Source organism: Xenopus laevis, chromosome 7L (genome assembly GCF_017654675.1).
Source record: "Xenopus laevis strain J_2021 chromosome 7L, Xenopus_laevis_v10.1, whole genome shotgun sequence".
In the NCBI taxonomy this organism is placed as follows: domain Eukaryota; kingdom Metazoa; phylum Chordata; class Amphibia; order Anura; family Pipidae; genus Xenopus; species Xenopus laevis.
In genome coordinates, this window is record NC_054383.1 from 118,498,739 (window position 1) to 118,519,738 (window position 21,000).

Sequence of the window (21,000 nt, forward strand, 5' to 3'; positions counted from 1 at the left end):
TTGGGATTGGACCATATTGTGAATAATTGTTCTCTGAAAGAAGTAGTATTGGGGGAGGGGGGTCCCAGGCCTATGGAGTAAGTCGGTTGTAGATCATTATCGATGTTCAACCATTTTTTTGTCTCCTGGTAAATGTTGTTCGGGAGAAACATGGGCCACCCTTTGCGTAATGTATTAGGATGGTACTTTGGGAGTGTTACCTACTGATTTCACTTTACCCATGAGAGAATATAATGTCAGTGCTACTGTCAGTAAATAAATGATTCGATAGACGACATGGAAAGATAGCACTTTGGGCAGCTCTGGGACATGCACAAGGGCACAATAGTCACAAAATGAGTGTCATGAAGCAACAGAAAGTGTGAAAAGGTTATGTGATAAAACAGATTTTATCTAATAAGAACCATTTGATGAAGAGAGACGGGTGGGATCAAGTTGTTTTACCTCTCTAGTTGAAGGAATGTGAGAAACATGTATTTTTTAAGTGCCTATGAATAGATTCAAGAGGCTTTATAAAATAACTTCTAGAGAATGTCCATCAATGGCCCAGGGTGGCCCTTTATGGCATCATAGGACTGCTATAGAAATATAGTCTCCACCTTACACATTTGATAATCAGAAGACTCATGACACCCTTCCCACACCACATTTGGTAGGGATAGCAGTTAAATAATGGGGTCTATAGAACTTCTGGCTTATGCCCAATGATGTTAGAGGTCGAGGGCAACTGAAAAGCATCTGATTCATTGTTTTGTTGTAGTCCATAGGATATTTGATCTCAGCATGATGCTGGTAGGTTTAAACACTTAAACTGGAGAGACTGTGGTCTTGTGGCCTTTAAAAATTGTGGTAGTTGTTTTACCATCCACCTTTCCTTTAAGTTCCTTGAATTGAATTAAAGTGAATCAATAATATCCGGCTTAAGGAATTATATTATGAATATGGGACTCTATGACCTTTCTCTGTCCCCTTGTAATGAGTTTCTCTATGCAAGGTCTCCCTCCTATTATTATTGAGCATTTAGGCCTCATTGCCTGTACATTAGAAAGACTCAATTGATTTATCCTGTCCAAGAAATTGCCCATGTTGAAAAAATTAATGTGAAATATAACAATGAAAACCAAAATAAATGATTTATGATGACCCCCTAATACAGGAGAGATGTGAACATCACCCCTCTGAAAAGTTATCCATAGCATGGTGACTTCACTGGGGTTATCCAAAGTATTTTGATATTATTGGAGTTTGTTCAAAAGGTTATGACTTCCTCAAAAAGCTGGGGGAAAGTTTGGAGAATTCCCTTTAATATGCTTTATTACCCCTTTGTAAATAAGAAAGAGATTGTTGATGGCATCATATGTACAATAACATGTTTTTTCCTTACCTCGATAACAAGCTTATTCCCCTCGTAGACCGTGTTGTTGTTGACCATGCTCACAATGGCTACACCCAAGTTGCATCGGATGCCAAATGAGATGCAGAAGCCCAAGCCACTCATGATGGCGATAATGTACCGACGAGGAAGCCCAAAGCAAGTACAATCTACTACTGGCTGCCGTTTTTCTTCTTTGACGACAGGCTGTCCTTCTTCTGTCAGCTCAATGGTTTCTCCATTTGTCTGCCTCTTCTCCAATATCCTATAGTTTCAAAATGAAGCAAAAGGGTACACAAGTCAAGTTTAAATCATGCACAAGCCACAAATAAAATTCATTGTTATGAAAGGAAGTTATTCATTTGTTAAATAGTAGATACAGAAAATATTTATTTTTACAGCAAACTCTGTAGACCATCGGTTCCCAGACTTTTTTGGTTCAAACCCACTTTGTGGTCAAGTATTTGGTCAAAGCCTCCCATGGCTCTTAACTAGGTTAGAGATATATGAAAACATTGCTATTGTTAGGTCTGGTCCTCAGTGGTAGGTTTTCCCAATGATTCAGGCAATGCCCTTGACCAAGTTTCAATCAGAGAATGAAGTTTATTCAACAAGCACAGAATACAGAAGCATTCAGTAGCTCCGAGAGACCTCTGCCCAAGCTGACCATTACAGATATTCATCACATATGTCATATTAAAATCATTGTCTTTACTTTAATTGGCTAAAACATTCTGCGTCATGATGCGAAGCATAACTTTAGTATCCGGGCAGAAATTTTGTCCCTGGCCAGAGTTAACTTTTAAGAAACTTTTATTTATTTAGCATGAGTTATTAGGTTCCACATTTTGCCTCTGTCCCGCTGCTTCTTAAGCAAGAATCAAGTAAAAGCTAAATATTTCTGAGATGTAAGCAAGGCAATACAGGTATAGGTACTTATAGACTGGATAATGTGCAGGATAATAGGCCTCTACACTATTTGAGTCATTTATTCATAGTTTTAAGTGTCACCCCAAATCTCATCCTAATTAACCATCTTGACTAAAGGTGTATCCCCTCCTAACAACACCCTAACAGGTTGACAGTCTGGGTCCCCAGCCACTTTTTTGGGCTACCCTTGGGGAGCCAGCTCTACAGTTTGAGAGCCACTGCTATTGACTAACTCTGAATCTATGTGGGGTTACGGTTTTTTTTTAATAAGGGGTTTGTTTCTCCTTTAAGGGAAAAAGAGGGGTCATTGATGAACTTGAAGGCTCACAATCTGCCATTTGTTGCACTTTGAACTCTCCTTTCAGGCCTAAATCAATTGATGCAGGCCTTTGCACAGACTTGTGGCCACCCCCATGAATACAGTGCTACCTTCCCACTAAAACAACTATGATGTAGAGAATGATACTCTGAGACAATTTGCTATTATTTGTGGTTTTCCAATTGTTTAGAAACCACAGCAGCTCTCCAGTTTGCAATTTCAGCAATCTGGTTGCTAGGGTCAAAATTAACCTAGCAACCATGCATAGATTTGAATAAGAGACTGGAATATAAATAGGTGTAAGAGGGTGAACCAGATGAAAACAGTGAGATGTGAAAATGTTGTTATCTTGTGAGTGACAAAAATGTGCATGGATGTAAAATGTATGTGTGTTTAAAATTGTTGGGTGTAATTTGTGTAAAAACGCCACCAGATGACAGTAGATTTTTAATTTAGTTCAAGTGTAACTTCTACCACAGACACTAGAGGCCACTATAGAGCACAGAAGGGCTATAAAAGGAGGTGCCCCGTCCAAGGTAATGATGGGAGGGCGTGTCCGAAGAAACATCAGCTGGTCGGTGAGTGGAGACATCATTGACAGATAGGAAAAGATGTATAGTGAGATTTTAAGTAAAGCGAGCACTAAGTGCATGAGATAGTGAGGATAGTTAGTAACGGCAGCTGTGGCCCCATCAAGGAGGAAAGTGGAATTAGTTTCCTACAGGCACTCAGTAAGTAAGGGAATCAGTGATAGTTTAGGACAAGGTAGGAAGGAAACCTGGGTCTCTGGACAGGAATTGGATGGAAAAGGTCCTAACCTGGAAGAGTGGAGGGGTATCACCCAGAAGGTATCAGGCCACTATTGGAGAGTGGGGAGATACAGGTGGAGTATATATCGGACTACTAGTCGGTTAGATGTGATCCAAGATCCTACAGCAGGTGTGCCTACTCCAAACTGATTCCTTGTAGTAATTGTAACTGAAAGTGTTTGAAGAAGCGTGTACTGGAGTGTGTAAAGTGTGCCTGTTGTAAGAACCCTCTGTGTCCTTTAAATAAAAATCTCCTGTTTTTACATCAAGTTTCGTGTGGTGAGTAACAAGTGGGGTTAAGTTCCCCTTTAAAATCTGGAAGCCCCTCCCACATAGGAGAGGCCTGAATAGAAAGGTGAGTAATAAAAGATTATCAATAAGAATACATTTGTAGCCATACAGAGCATTTGTTTTTATACAGGCCCAGTGACCACCCATTTGAAAGCTGGAAAGGGTCAGAAAAAGGCAAAATTGAAAAAACTATATAAAAAAATAATGAAGACCAATTGAAAAGTTGCTTAGAATTTGCCATTCTATGTCATACTAAAAGTATGCATTATTTAGACTTCTGCCTGAGGTTTTCATCAATGATCCCTACAGTCTAATTATCTTTGCATTGGGGTAGAGAATGGGAATAAATGATCCCTCTCCTTCCACAATAACTCTGTAGACTCCAAATGGAGGGATGGACTTCAATTCAATGTGCTGTAAATTGAGATGTATATATAAATCCTATTCCCCCAATTACACTAGAATGTAGAGTAGATGCCGCCATTGCCTGGTTTCCTATCACAGAAGACTTTGCAATAAAAATAGCACAGTGTTCAGATGAAGTTTGGAAGCTGGTAACTTTCCCACAATGCTCATCTCTGGAAATTGCCAATTAACAGCTCTGACGGCTCTGCGCTTAACACATTAGAGTTGTTAACAGGGGTTGAGGCAAAAAACCCCCACCACTTCACCTCTGATGAATAAACTATGTGCAAAATGCGATTAATGGAAATGGGATGAAAGCACCCACCTGACTATATTTAGCCGTCATTTATGTAATTCCTTACTGCAGGTCTTGTCTTTTAATTACCAATTTTAGCATACTGTAACTTTGTTGATTTTCATTACACTCCACGATTAAAACAAGTGCACATAAAGATTTCTAAAGGGATCTTTAATCAGCAGTAGGTCTCAGAACAGAACCCAGAGAATGATCATTACCAGCTGCCCCGTTTCCTTTGGAACAGGAATAACCTTTGTGCGTTAAGGTGGCCATACACGGAGAGATCCGCTCGTTTGGCCCTAGGGCCCAACGATCGGATCCTAACGAATAGTAATGGGCGGTCTGATCGCGTGACCGCATCAACGAATAGACGCGGCCGCGATCCGACGGGATTTTTCATCTCATCCGACTTTCGGCCAGATCTCGATTGGGGAAGCCCGTCGGGGGGCCCCATACACGGGCCAATAATCTGCCAACACAGTCTGTCGGCAGCTTTTATCGGCCCGTGTATGGCCACCTTTAGCGATGATGTTTGAACTCTAGTTGATTTCATAGGCTTGTAGCATCCATAGGATAAATATTGATCAATATTGATAAGTATCATTGTCCAGACCTGGTCAAAAGAACAACTCTGGTCCAGGATGCTGAATCCCATGGAAGACGATGATGACTATGACAAAGATTGATATTTACCAATTTAACATTATTGATAACTATTAGATTCATCTTTAATGATGTTTAAAATAAGTTAGCCTCTTCATATCAATATGAACCCCCCTCCATTTTAAAGTGGTTGGTCCCTAGTATATAAGCACCTACTTCTTCATTGTTCCTACAGGTCAGTGCCAAAAGTGATATTTAAGCACTGGTATCCCTTTAAATTGGTTGTGCCATACTTGCACATTTTCATGGGCACATTCATCCTTTGCAATCAATACAACTATTCCCAGACCACTATTACAGAATGATCTTTTATTTCTATGGAGCCAGTAGGGGCTGCCAAGGCCATCGGATGCTTCTCCATCTACAGTTCGACTACTTATACAGAACAATTATCTGTTTTTTTCTTTTTTTTTTCTCCTTCCAGAATCTGACATTTGCAGTTTCTTGGTTACTCAGCATCTCTCAGATGGACTTGTTAATTGACTGTTTCATTAATTCTTGTCGTGCTGGTTTCCTGCATCTGAGGGAGTAGAAACATATGGAGCTGGCACCGACATCTTCAGGAAGTGATGAAGGGATCTGCAGGCTCCGAGACTCATAAAATATTCAGTGGAGCAGCAAAGGGAGCCACCCTTCTGTACCTATAAATAAATAATCTCACATGGCTGCAGGGGGTTGGCTACAGTGCATCACTAGCCATCTAGCCATCTCCAGTTGAAAGATGAGGCTATGGCTATAATATTATACTAAAACAAGGGGATGTTTAAATTGTAGCCTTCTACATATCCTGCAATTGCCAACAGCATATTCAATATACTTCCAATCTAAATTTTTGTTATTGATATCATCATACAATTCATTCGAATGCTTAAAATCCACCTCAGCTTTTTATAAAACTCTATACACTTCCCTACAGGGGGCAATGTATGTGTTACTCTTTGGTGTCACATAGTGTCAGGCATGAGAAGGTACTTCATGGATGATGCAGCCTACCTTCCAGATAGACAGTCCTCTTGCATGCCCCCTACCATACCCTTCACATACAGGCTCCTTTGATATATTCTTGTGGTCTGTTTATTTTATAAGGACTGTGGTTTGAGGCCATCCCATCTACTTTGTATTGGAGGGCAGCGTCTGAGGTCTGTAGTCTATCCAATGATCATATCCTTGGGACTTGGGGTTTTCTGAACCCTATGGGAAATGGCATTCCACTGTTTCCGATTCTTCTGGATAACAAATTTGCAAGTAATAGAACCCTTGCCTGCTACTATTAGCTTCTGCATCATTGGCTGATTCAAATGTCACTTCATGGTATGGGCAGCTATTTATGTTCTTACTAGTAATGTTTGTGTTGACCCGAAACCCACAGTGACCCGTGGGTTGACCACTGGTTGGGTGCGTTTGGGTTGAAATGTGGGCAAGGTCAGACTGGGCAAGTATGCTCCTCCACTGCTACAAAAGATTCCCTGTCTTGGAACCATAAGAGCACATGGAAGAAATGATGGGCTACAGGTCGGTGTGGGTTCTACAATGGCAACATTTTAAGGGTTGGATGCGGGTTAAGGTTTTACTTGACAATCCGCACTGACCCTAACCTGCACATAACTAGTCATTACATCTACATCTCCCGCCAATATACCTTCACATTCCAATTTCAGAAACCCTTCTGTGCAATATTGTAAGACATAATGTATAAAATTGAATTAAAATTTTCGTGATTGTCCCCCTTAAAGTATCAAATGCAATTTTATTAGGGTTATTTTAATTGACTATACAGTAGATAACTATTAGGTTGGCGAGCTTTGCTTTTACTACATCATGAGAATGTTGGGGTTTTTTTTGTTTTTTTTTCTGTAATTTGCAACTTGATCCACTATCCGATTTAGTGACATCTATTATCTGAGATGCATATCTGTGTATTCAGTTTAGCTGCACTTATATACTATATAATATTTATACCCTTGTTGTGTGATGTCTGAGTACTGGACTGGCCAGCTGCATTCCCACAGCCCCCAGCAAGGTCTCCTCCATAGATCTCTTCGTAGGACATTGTTTTATTCTAATTCAGTCCCAAATATATGAAGTAGTGGATCATTGGCATGTGTTGGTAAATCCTGGGTGGCATTGCCCCCTGTGCTGGCGAGCTGGAGTTGGGCAGTAAGTGGGTGTAGATCTGCATCTGAGCAGCATTAGCCATTAGTGCTCCTGTGCTAGTGAAGGACATGAATAGCTTCTTTGTAAGCACTTTTTAACAAATTAAGTAATTCATTCAAATAGATCAGCACATAATGTACCCCTGATGCCAAAAAACAATATTAGAGCACTTGAGCTTTTGCAGTTTTACATCATAATGTACATCAATGCTGTTAGTTGAAGGTCCCTCCTTATATGATAAAGTGCCTGACAGTGATCATCAGGTGAAGTCCATTCTCTGCAAACTTGCCTTGTTTTTACCTATCTGTGTCTTCAACAATGTCCCACTGTCTGCCACACAATCTTGCTTTTGGTAAGTGGATAACATTGCTCAATAATGAGCTGCTGGGGTGAAGAATAATCTGGCTGCCACTAAAGAGAAGCAGCATGGGGAAACTTGGGCAGTCTAATAGGGATTGGAACATTTCCTATAACTTGCCCAACTTGTTTTAGTGAAGAGCTGTTTTGTGGTGATAATGATAATACAGTTGGATGCAGGGATTGAAAAGTATGAAGGGAAGGCAAGTAGAGACAGGTGTTGGGAATCACTGAGCCAGACTGTATTTCTTGTCTCGAATTGGGGTTTTTACTGACTATTGCTTGTAACTAATTTAATACATTCATTCCAATTCCTTCACTTGCATACCCTTTGACAGTGATCCCCAACCAGTGGCTCACAAGCAACATGTTGCAACATCTCACCAACCCCTTGGATGTTGCTCCCAGTGGCCTCAAAGCAGGTGCTTATTTTTGGATTCCAGGCTTGGAGGCAAGTTCTGTTACATAAAATCTGATGTATTGCCAAACAGAGCCTCCTGTAGGCTATTTGTCCGCAAACTATATTCATTGTTTCAGGAATAAGAACAATTTTATTGTACATTCTTATATTTCCCAGCCTGCATTTTTTCACTCTAAACAATACATCTACCAAGATATATATATATTTAGCACCAGTATCATGGCAGGTTCCATCAATAAACATCACATTTTCTGCTGATTACACTGGAGAATCTGGAGTAATTTCCTGAAAATCTATAGCTTCAGTCAATACATTGAAATCGATTCATTCTACAGCATCTCACTCATTTCTACATAGTATCTTTTACTACAATGATAAGTTATCTTCATTCTCAGATAACATCATTAGTTTTAAGGGAACCCGTAAAGGGCTGTTTTGACAACGCAGTCCCTGGCCCATTGAGCTTACAATCTAATCTTCAGTGGATTTGACCAAATAGGACTAGCATTAATGCCTCTCATTATTGATGTTCTGGCATTCCTTGTCACCATCTCATACATACAATTAAATAATTCATACTATTATTATAAGTAGTAATTTATTTTACAATGTAGTTTCAACAACAATGTATTTATAGCAATTTATAGCAATTCTTTCAGTTGGACTAAACTCATATGATGAAGGTGAGTAAATGTGTTGTGATATGACTCACAAGATGCCCCCCTCTAGTCACATGGAAGAAGCAAGGTGATTTAATTTACTAACCCAATAATAGTCTTTAAAACAGGGGGTAGCATCATGTACCAAGGCCCAGGGCCAAGAGACATCATTACCCTTAGATCAGCCTTTATGTCCTCTGCATCACTAACTCCTGTTATCCAAAAAGTTATATATATATATATATATATATATATACTGTATATATATATATATATATATATATATATATATATATATATATATATATATATATATATATATATATATATATATATATGTATGTATGTATATATATATAACTTTTTGCTCCAATTAATATCAGAATTTTTGCATTAAGTCCTGTGAGTGCGATCCTCTGTCTACATTGTATAGTATCTCCAGGCACGATATACCTACTATATGAGTAGTGCCATTTCTCTCTCGTTATATATATATATATATAGAGAGAGAGAGAGAGAGAGAGGGAGAGAGAGAGAGAGAGAGAGAGAGAGAGAGAGAGAGAGAGAGAGAGAGAGAGAGAGAGAGAAGAAGCTGAGAATGACTCACTAGGGGGCACATTTACTAAGGGTCGAATATCGAGGGTTAATTAACCCTTGATATTCGACCATCGAAGTAGAATCCTTCGACTTCGAATATCAAAGTCGAAGGTTTTACCGCATTTACTTTGATCGAATGATTTTAAGCCATCGATCGAACGATTTTCCTTCTATCAGAAATTACTTAGAAAGCTTATGGGGAAGGTCCCCATAGGTTAACATTGGTGCTTGGTAGGTTTTAGGTGGCGAAGTAGGTAGTCGAAGTTTTTTTTAAAGAGACAGTACTTCGACTATTGAATGGTCGAACGATTTTTACTTTGAATCGTTCATTTTGAAGTCGTAGTCGTAGTTGAAGGTCGAAGTAGCCAATTCGATGGTCGAAGTAGCCAAAAAAAACTTCAAAATTCAACGTTTTTTTCATACTAATCCTTCACTCGAGCTTAGTAAATGTGCCCCTTAGAGTTGCACATGTAATGCAATTAACAAAGAGAGAAATATAAGCAAGGTGTGAGCAACAGGGAATAAGGACTGGTAAGATGTTCTTTGCCTATAGCAGGACATACAGTCCTTTAACGGTGACTACTTATTCAATTGATAAATGTTATGCTATTGCCCTGCCTGGAAGCAGAATGACCTTGATATGACTATCGTGACTATGCCAGTATATATTCCTATTAAAGTACAGGAGAATGGAATAGTTTGATGGTGTCTTTCTATGAAGGATACAACAATATCTAGTGAGTTGTCCCTACTATGCCACACTACTGCTTACATTATACCTATTCCATGGTGTGCTAGGACAAAATGCTTTCTATCTTTAATGCTATTACTGCACAGTAGAAAGTTTATAAAAAAGGGCTATTACCCAAGCCCACATGGGTTCAGGCATTTGGGAAATAGAAGTGGGGACAGAGATATCAGGGAGCATTGCTGGCAAGGTACTCCTATTGATTAGGACAGGGGTCCCCAAGCTTTTATACGGGTGAGCCACATTCAAATGGAAAAAGTGTTGGAGAGCTACTCGAGCATGAATAAGGTTTCTGGGGTGCCAAATAAGAACTATGATTGGCTATTTGGTAGCCAATTTTGGACTGGCAGGCTCTGTTTGGCAGTACATCTGTTTGTATGCAACTACAACTTGTCTCCAAGCCTGGAATTGAAAAATAATCACCTGCTTTGAGGCCACTGGGAGCAACATCCAAGGGGTTGGTTGGGGAGCACTGCATTTTTACTACTGCTACTTACTGAATATCAGCAATAAGTGTGTACCATAGCTCCTTTGTTTTTCCAGCTGCTGGGTCTGCAAATCCCTAAGTCAAAGGTTTGGGTTGCAAGTCACTTGCAAGTCAGTGATAGACCTTCCACTTGAGGTCTATGGTTCTTAACTATTCAAGATAGTAGGGGTATGACATTGACATTTCTCAAGTGTTTGAGGGTGAGGATGGGTTAGGAAATAAAAGCAAAACTTGTAAAAGAAAATGAAATTGTTGTCACTATAAGGTGTCCAAAGCCTTCACTAAATCATCATTGGACTTATTTGCCAAAGCAGCACTTCAGGGAGCTACAAATCTGATTTTTTTTTTTGTTAGCCAACAACGCAGTCCTTTTTACTCAGCAATAAATTGCACTGTATTTGTCAGTATTTGCACATGTTTATTAAATCAGGTGTTGACATGTCATAAAAACAGAATTTGCTTGCAATTTAATAGACACAAGTAGGAGCACCTACTGGTGCATAACTAAAATGAAGCCTTGCCTGTAGGTGTAAACTATAGTGAACTCTTGCACTGAAACGCATTGAGCCTTGTGCAAAGCAGGTGCAAATGGTTTATTTGTGAACAATACAAGTACTGGAGTTGGAAAGTAGGTACAAGTATTGAATGGTAAAATATACTGACTGATAATATAAAGGTTGACCTGACTGGGTTGTTATTTTATTATTATTTACTGGAGGTTTGGTTCTATCAGGAAAGATCTCTCATTAGTGATTCGCCACTGGCGAATAAATTCGCAAATCTCTAGCGAAAATTCACCGGAGTCAATTTCAGATTTTCACAATTTGTTAGTGAAACCGTTCGAATTTCACGATTCACGATTCTTCTTCATTTCACAATTTTTCCGCTAAATTTTTGCCCTTATCGTGAATTTCGCGAATTTTGAGGGAAATTCGCAAATTTTTAGGCGAATCGAAATGGCAGAAATTCGCCCATCACTTTCTCTCGTTAAAAACAACTGAGCTTCAGGTGACCAGATCAGTGGACAAGCAGTGATTGTCATCTGATTTGAATTGAATACATCTGGTTGATTCTACTAATTGCATTTTCTAGAAGTGTTCTTTTTTCACTTGATCTGGTAAGCTTAACTTAGTTGTGAGCCCCTCATCTGCCCTTGGATGTTGCTGAGCCACGTGTTGCCAGACAACTCACAGCATAGATCAAAGCAACCTGGAAATGTAACTCCTACAGAAATGGCAGTCATGTATGTCAGGATAGTGTTTCAAGGACTGATCTTGTTCTCCTCCATTTGTATTTCTGAAAGAGGTTGAAAAAATGATATAAAGACATCATGCCTGACCTTTTCAAATCCCCGTTTCTATTGATTCAGTAGAAAGCAAACAAATTCCCCAAGAGGCCAGCTGCCAATTAAACCTCCTAGGGTTGGGAAACCTTCCTTCCAGCTAGAAAAATAGCATTCAGAAAAATCACTGGATTGATTTGCTAATAATAATATTGATAATATACTTTATATACCTTATCAAGCTAGAAATGCACCCAGGAGAGATCACTAATTAAACTTTCACCTTGAAGGGAATCCCATAACCAAGCTTCCTTTGTAATAAACAAACCCTTCCAATGATGATGATGATTATCATGAAGAAGAAGTCACAACAGTCTTGGGTATTTATTTCCAGGTACACTGAACTGTATATTTATTTGTGAATGTTGATCATAGTAGGTGTGGTTTAGCATAAAGGCAAATTATGGTGAGATTTAAGTAAAATTACAGTTTGCTTCTGATATCTGAAACCCCAGCTTGAAGATCAAATATTGTGATATTTGGGGGGACAATGCATCTTCTGTCCGAGATATTCTTGTAGTTATGGCTGAATGACCGATGCGCCTTGTTATGAGCTATGGGGGCCTGGACCAATAGTCCAAAAAAGTCCAACCAGCACAGTTCTAAGATATACAAATCCTGACTTATGGGTACAATCCCAAGGACTTAAAGGAGAAGAAAGGCTAAAATTAAGTAAGCTTTATCAGAAAGGTCTATATAAATACACCAGTAAACCCTCAAAAGAGTCCTCTGAGTCCTCTGTCAAAAGAAACACTGCATTTCTTTCCTTTTATTGTGTACTCATGGGCTTCTGTATCAGACTTCCTGTTTTTTGCATAAACCTCCAGGGCTAGGGCTTGAGCATGCTCAGTTTGCTCATCTCTCCCTTCTCCCTCCTCCCCTCCCTGCTGTAATCTGAGCTCAGAGCTGTTAGTGAGCAGGGAGAGACTCAGGAAGTGATGTCACACCAAGCTTATATGGCAGCTTCTATACTAAACAAACAGAGACAGTGTCTAGGGCTGTTTACTCAGGTATGGTAAAGCATTCTGCAGAATAAATATAGCATTCCATCTTGCACTATTGTGGCTAATCTGTCAATAAACTGTCTTGGAGCTTTCTTTCTCCTTTAAACAATTCAAATATTTATTGTGATATTTCAGTTTCACTTTAGGTAACTTCTTTAAGATAACTGATAATTTTGAATAAGACCCCCTGAGCAACACTGAAACTTCACAACAAATACTTGAGTAGTTTAAAGGCCAGTGTTTCCAGGATTTCTATTCATAACCTATGGAAGGCAGTGGTTACCTATATGGTTGGTTTTGTTTGAGGGAGAATGGGACTGTATGGTGAACTGGGCTTGCATGACATTCAAACTGCTGTAGCTTGCTTCTAGTAGGCCCAAGTCTTTGTGGCCTTTCCACCAATCTGGACCCGCCTTCACCTGCACATCATATTCAAACTGGGTCTCCACATGTTATGTATACTAGGATTGTGTTTGGATTGTTTGGTGCAGCAACTGTCTGGCCAATTTATTATTTGCCTACATTTGTTCTTTTTATTTTGTAACAACCCTGAACAACCCTGATTTTAAAAGGCTTTACATTTGCCTGCCCTGAGTCTTGTGCCATTTGTAATTTATTTCTAATAAACCAAATCTTCATGTAGCCAAACTCTGAGTCTCTAGTCAGATGTGACCTTTCATTCTACACTATCCACAAGTCTTGCATTAAAAAAGGGCATTTACTCAAGGGATTAAAAAATAATTGTGCCTCTGTATAGGTCCCTGGCAAGGCCTCACCTGGAGTATACAGTGCCGTTTTTGCAGAAGGATATTTATGAGCTGGTGGAGAGAGACGAGACATAGCAACTTGTATAGTATGTCTAGCCCCGATCTTGTTTACTACTTCTTCTACTACTCTTCATTAAAGCTAATCAGATTAGTTTGACGCAACAAATCCCTCCTAAGGCAGTGCTCATCCTCTAATATTAGAGCACAGTCTCTACTATGTCCCTCCAAAAACATTTCCCACTACCAACATAAGGCTTAGGTTCATCGTTATCCTCTTGTTCATATTCGTTAATTACAAGTAGCACCTTGACATTACTGTACTGTGTACCGCAAGAATAAAATCAAGGTGCAACTAATATTTAAAGAAGGGAAGAATATCGTGTCCAAGTAGCTACAGGCTGATAGACTTTTCCTTGACCCTTTAAAAAATAGTTATTAGGTTAAAATAAGTCATCAAAGGAACAGCAGTGATTATTTATTTAAACTATTATATCATAATAAAAGAAAGTCTTTTTTATTGGGTCTTTCTTGGAAAGTTTAAAGGATTGGCTTAAAACACCCCCTTTGTGTAAAGCAATAGGCAATAACATAACGACTAACTGGCAAGCTGTTATTAAAGAGATCCCGTTGTAAAGATTGATGTGTATAATGATGTACTCTTTAATCCTTTTGCTTTTGGAGGCTGTGCAACCTGTTGGATTTAGGGCAGAGACAGACGAGAAGATTTGGGGAGATCAGTGGCCCGGCAACAAATCGCCTCTTCTTCGGGCGACTAATCTCCCGAACTGCATCTAGCCAACAGGAAGGCAGTACGGGGAGATAAGTCTCCCGAAGAAGAGGTGATTTCTCTCCCTGAATCTTCTTGTCTGTCTCTGCCCTTAATGTTGGTAGAATAGTCCACGGGAAATCCAATCAAACATGTTTTGAACATTTTCTATTACTGAACAAAAGGCAACAAGCTGAACCCATCACAGAACCCCCTTGGACATCAGTGATCCAGATAAAGATGTGTATTGCTATGTTCAATATAACATACAATAATTGCATGTGTTATCTATAGAAAACGATACATAGGGTGGTGCTTGGGCATCAGTTTCAATGCGCCAGTGCTGATGGCAATACAAAATCTGGATTTCTGTTTCAAAGGACACATTTATTTATAAGATAAGAATAACTGGTATATCTGTTTAAAAGCTTCATTTGTTTTTGTTTTCAATATCAATCATAGGTATTGAGTGTCGTGATACAGAACGATCAATCGAAGAACAGGCCACTTTTTGACCAACCAATTGAGCCAAGGCGCCTTTGCATTTTCGAATCAAAATCTGCCCTGTCTGTGCATTAAATTCTATGCCTTTCAATGCACAGTGATTTTAGGGCAGAAGGAAAAAGATCAGAATAGGAACTCCATTGCTGTCTCATGTTCTTCTATGAGCAATGTCTGAATATTTCGCCTAGTCTCACTGTGGTTAGTTAGTCTTTTACTGCACTGGATGGATTGAGAGCTCCCCTAAAAACTAGACCGGTTTTTAAATTACCCACCACCCCTTTAAGAGAGGGGCAATACTCTTTCTGTTAATATGGTTCCATGATCAGGTACAGGTTGAAAACACTTTTGTGCCAAAACACTAAGGGGCCAATTTACTTAACCGCGACTTTTGGTCACCAAAAGCTTCAGCCTGAAAACTACAAGTCCCAGAACCCCTCTCATCAACTTAGCACCCTGGCCCAAATGAGACCAGGTTTAAATAAAGATTTGGCCGAACCATGGGTTTAACGAAAGTTTAACAGCCTAGCTAATGATTTATAATAAGTGAATTTTTTTTTTTGTTTTATTTATTGCATTTATATTTAACCCTTTCCCTTCTCAAGCCACAGATAGGTGCGACAGAGAAAAGTGGAAAGTATTTATAAGGGAAACAAAAGGGGATAAAAAGATCAATGAGGGTTATATAAAAGAGAGTAGCAGGGTTAGGGGGAGATATGGAGAAAAGGAGAGTTGAATGGTTATTTATTAGTCGCGTATCTTCTAATTCTTGTTCTTCCCCCATTTTTGCGCCAAGCACCATTGCAATCATCCAGTCTACTCTGATGAATCACACACAAATGCGCCTGTTGGTAATTCCCAGGTTCCCATAGCAGGTTGCCTAAATTGTATTCCAAACAAATTGCATTTTAACACCGTGTGCCTAAAATGACACATTTTCTTCCTTAAAGAATATTTTGTTTTCACATTTTGTTTTGTAGGTATGCATGGGAGTGCAGAGCCAGATATCGTTTTCCCAAAGGATCACTTCAAATTGGCAAAACAGTCCAACAAACTATTCCCTTGTAGTTGACTAGGAATTCAATAAACTGCTGGATTAATGCAATGGAAAGGGTTACTGTCAATGTTTGCCCATACAACAGGGAAGACAACGAATAAATCCTACTTACAAATAGGATAGATTTGATCTGTATATTCCTGTTGTTTATTTGCTCACTCATGTGTATCTAGACTGCAGCGTTTTGGCTGCAAATAAATGGGTGTTAAGTGGAGAAGCTGTTGCTGCAGATTTATTAACATGGAGCTGTGGCTGCTGAACTCATTAACTGGCGCACACCCTGGAATATGCTGCTGATTGTTGGGAGCGAAAGGCGCAGACCTGACCCCCCTCACACCATGTTATTATAGAAACATTGCATACTAGGGTGAAACCCTGTTACAGACCCTTCATTTCCTCCTTAATCTTTTCCTGCTATTCTGGATTTCAGGGAGTAATTCTGAGAGCGTGAATGCTTTCCCTGGAGGATTACATGAATCCGATGGTAAATCCCTACAAAATGACAACTGGAAGAAATAAAGCTTAACCCTGGTTTTTCCGGAATGATCACCAAAACATGACAACTGAGACAAAAGGAATAGATAGATAGATAGATGATAGATAGATGACAGATATATAGATAGATAGATAGATAGATAGATAGATAGATAGATAGATAGATAGATAGATAGATAGATAGATAGATAATTGATAGATAGATAGATAGATAGATAGATAGATAGATAGATAGATAGATAGATGATAGGTAGATAGATAGATAGATAGATAGATAGATAATAGATAGATAGATAGATAGATAGATAGATAGATAGATAGATAGATAGACAGACAGACAGACAGACAGACAGACAGATAGATAGATAGACAGACAGATAAATAGATAGATAATAGATAGACAGATAGATAGATAGATAGATAGATAGATAGATAGATAGATAGATAGATAGATAGATAGATAGATCGATAGATAATAGATAGATAGATAGATAGATGATAGATAGATAATAGATAGATAAATAGATAGATAGATAGATAGATAGATGATAGATAGATAGATAGATAGATAGATAGATAGATAGATAGATAGATAGATAGATAGATAGATAGTATGCACCTGGGTATGCTCTGGGTTTCATATAATGGAGATACAGCAAAGGTGTGTGGTTGGAACCAAGTGGAAAGAACTTGTCAGGGTGTGTGAGTGTGTATGTGAGTGTGAGTGGGAGAGAGACAACGAGTGTGTGAGATTGTGTGACTGTGTAAATATGTGTCAGTGTGTGTGAGAGAGTGTTAGACTGTCAGAGTCACGTGGGTGCAGTGGGTGCTGCAGGACAGAAGTCTGGAGGTGCTGGTGGGAAATAGGATTATAATTAGGATCGGCAGCAGCAGGTCCGGGGCAGGCAGGGGGGAGTATGAGTCTGTGATGTGTGTGTATAATGGGATGTATAATGGGATGTATAATGAATGGGAATATGGGGGACGGGCCGCTGCCGAGGGATTGTGCTGCCGCTGCTGCTGCTCAGACAAATACAAAGATCGCTTTTATGTCTGGGGCCAAACGGTTCCTCGCCCACAGAACCTGCAATAACGAGCTGCGCCTAAATATCCTTTCAGTTGCACAAATCCGCACGTCCGCCCGCACCTTGCGCCATAAATACATCTAAATACATCTATACTCACTGCCAATACTGCTTAGTATTCCTTACCCGTGTTATTATCTGTGTATTGTATCTTCTTCTGTCTGTCATCAAGTCTGCATACCTCTCTCTCTCTCTCTCTCTCTCTCTCTCATCTGTCTGTCTGTCTCTCTCTCCCTCTCTCTCTCTCTCTCTCTCTCCTGTCTGTCTCTATTCATTCTCTTATCTATCTTGATATCTTTAAATCAAATGCGTGTCTTTCTCTTCCCATCAGTACAGTATCATCTCTATCTGTGTGAGACAAAGAATCCTGTTTTAGTTTATGAGTGTGAGAGTATGTGCGAGAGAGAGTAATGAGTAATGAGTAACAAGCGAGTGTGTGAGGGGGGAGAGGGAGCAACAAAAAACTGTTGGGAGGGGTGGGGAGACAGATAATAAATATGTTTGTATGTAATAGGAATAGTAATAGTGTAGTGTGTGTGTGAGAGAGAGAGAGAGAGAGAGAGAGAGAGAGAGAGAGAGAGAGAGAGAGAGAGAGAGAGAGAGAGAGTGAGAGAGAAAGTGTGAGAGAGAGACAAAGAGAGAGAGATAGAAAGAGAGAGAGAGAGAGAGAGAGAGAGAGGGGGAAGAGAGAGAGATAGTGAGAGAAAGAGAGAGAGAGAGAGAGAGGGAGATAGAGAGAGGGAGATAGAGAGAGAAAGAGAGAGAGAGAGTGAGAGAGAGAGTGAGAGAGAGAGACAGTATGAGAGAGATTATCAATTTTAGAGAGAGAAAGAGAAACGTGGACGGAATTTAAATATAAAGTAAAAACAGAATGTCGGAGGTCTTAATTCGAATGAGTGTAATAAATACGTTCATAAAATACGAATAGTTGCTACTTCTCTACTGCACTACACTGAGTTACCGTTCAGCAAACAGACTGAATTCAGTAGAGGAATGCGGGTCATTATTGCGCCAGTGTGGGACTGGGGTTTCCGGGAGTCATTTTGGGGTGTGATTTAATTGTAAGGGTTTCGTTTCCAAGGGTTTGACATTGGACAGTGGGAGGACAGATGGACAGGACCCAACAAAGATCTTCACTCCTTGATACGTTTCTTTCACGTGTTAGAATTAAATCTAAATATTTTTGTTCATTAGGGGAAGGTTTGTACCCTCTAATTGCTGTAGGGCGATGGGGGGCGCACCCTCAAATATCCCCCATATATCTGTTTGCTAATTCTCCTATTATACTATTAGTCTTCTCTGTCTGGCGACCCCCAACCCCAAGCCATTACCCCCAATTTCCAAATAATGTTCTGCAACTAAAATATTTTTTAAACATGGCAGCAAAAATACTACTCCAATTGACTAGTTGAATTTAATATCGTTTGTATTTATACCAACCTGATTCTACTTTTGCTGGTCTGATACAATTTGTTTTATATATTTAGATTTTTGCAATCTATGGAGGTTTTTTTTAGAAATAGTATATAATTTGTTATCAATCCAAAGTCTCTCTCTCTCTCTCGCTCTCTCTCTCTTTCTCTCTATCTGTCTCAAAGAGAATATTTACATTCATCAAAACGAATACAGTATAACCAGAAAACGTTAACCTCTACTCGCACACACTGCGCAAAATCTTTTCATTTTAGCGCCTATTTGATCAGACTGCAGCTTATTTTTTTTGTTTTGCAATGTAGGTTAAACAAGGTGACTACTGCCTCTTAATGATGTGTGGAGCCCAGTGGGTGTAATTATATTATAAAGACTGGGAGGATTGTACAAAATACTTGAACACTTGATTAGCCTGTAAATGACTTCCCAGAACAGCGCAAACTCTTTTATCCGAGTGGTTGGTTTGGGGTGGGGAATTCATGCATTTTTCAATACTAATTTACTTTAAAAAATGTAAATGTGCAAAGGCAGCCAATAAACTCTTGAAATGTCAAATTTAAAGCAGTTCTTACAGAGTTTTAATTGGCAGATTATAGTAAAAGGCAATGGGGAGGAGGGGAGACGCATTTTTGCACAGTGTGTGCGCCTGCGTTTTGTAAATGGACTAGCCTTTACCCACATCTCTTTTTATTCGCTTATTCGAAGCCGAAGGTTAGAAAATAGAAAGCATGCAGTTTTTATCGTCTCCCATTGTTCTTTTAGTACAAACCCAAGTGCAAATACATACATTTATTTTCTCCAATCATCCATAGTTTATGATTATTCGCAATCACAGCTTTTCTTACTCGAATGCATTCCAGGGTGTTTTGCCACTATTAGTGCTTCTGTGAAACAGAGGGGTTGTGCCACACATTGTATGAATTACTTATTTTACATGTGTGCAACAATGAACCTGTAACAGTGCACCACATATTCATCTTATTCCTTGTCAACAGACTTTCTTGCTCTCAGATGATCAAATTAACATCAAAAATGCTCAGGAAAAGGTTCAATAACATATAGCTCTGTAATTGAATAACATATATCAGTCTGTAACAGTGCACCTTATATATATGTATAGATAGAGATAGATAGATAGATAGATAGATAAAGATATATAAATATATATATATTTATTATATATATATATATCTACATACATAGAGAGAGAAAGAAAAAGAGATAAATATATATATATATATATATATATATATATATATATATATATATATATATATATATATATATACACGCTACATCAGTGCTTTTAGATTCCAAATAGCACAAATGTTTAAATGTATGAAATATATATGACAGGGTGTATCAATTATTAAACCTGTTCTCAGCAAGTCATTTCTACAATTAGCCGCCGGTCTTAATCAATATCCCAGATGCGATTGCTTTACTTATGCTGTAAAAGGATGGATATTTATATATAATATCTACGGCCACATGTCCCGTGTTACAAAGAAATACACACCAAGAAAATATGTGCAAAATATATACTGTATTTATTAAATACCAAAGTAGTGTGCGGCTGCTGGAATAATATATATATATATATATATATATATATATATATATATATATATATATATATATATATATATATATATATATAAATATAATATCAAAACAGCATTTATTATACTTATATATATACTTTAAAGCCTTTAGAGTGCTCCCACAGCCCTCCTGTTTTGATATTATATATATATATATATATATATATATATATATAGAGAAGATAAAGAATACATATATATATATATATATATTTATATATTACCAGCAGGGAAGCTACAGATAGAAGGGTACATGATGATAAAAGATTGATAGATGATAAAGAATTTGGATATGCAAATATATATACATAACATATTCTTTATTATCTATCAATCTTTTATCATCATGTACCCTTCTATCTCTAGTCTCCCTGCTGCTACAAATATGATCCACTTGTCACTATTTATTGCATTTATTTGTATGTTGCAAGAATATAG

The 21,000-nt window shown here is 38.6% G+C and overlaps 1 protein-coding gene across 1 annotated transcript in view; it reads right to left on the bottom strand.

The window, feature by feature from the left end:
- The window catches only part of slc17a7.L (solute carrier family 17 (vesicular glutamate transporter), member 7 L homeolog), a 50,258-nt gene that overhangs the window by 27,646 nt on the left and 1,612 nt on the right, over positions 1-21,000 (bottom strand). The window contains 2 exon segments of the mRNA NM_001089635.1: positions 1,385-1,406; positions 1,408-1,637. Coding sequence (NP_001083104.1) covers positions 1,385-1,406; positions 1,408-1,637 — 252 coding nt within the window.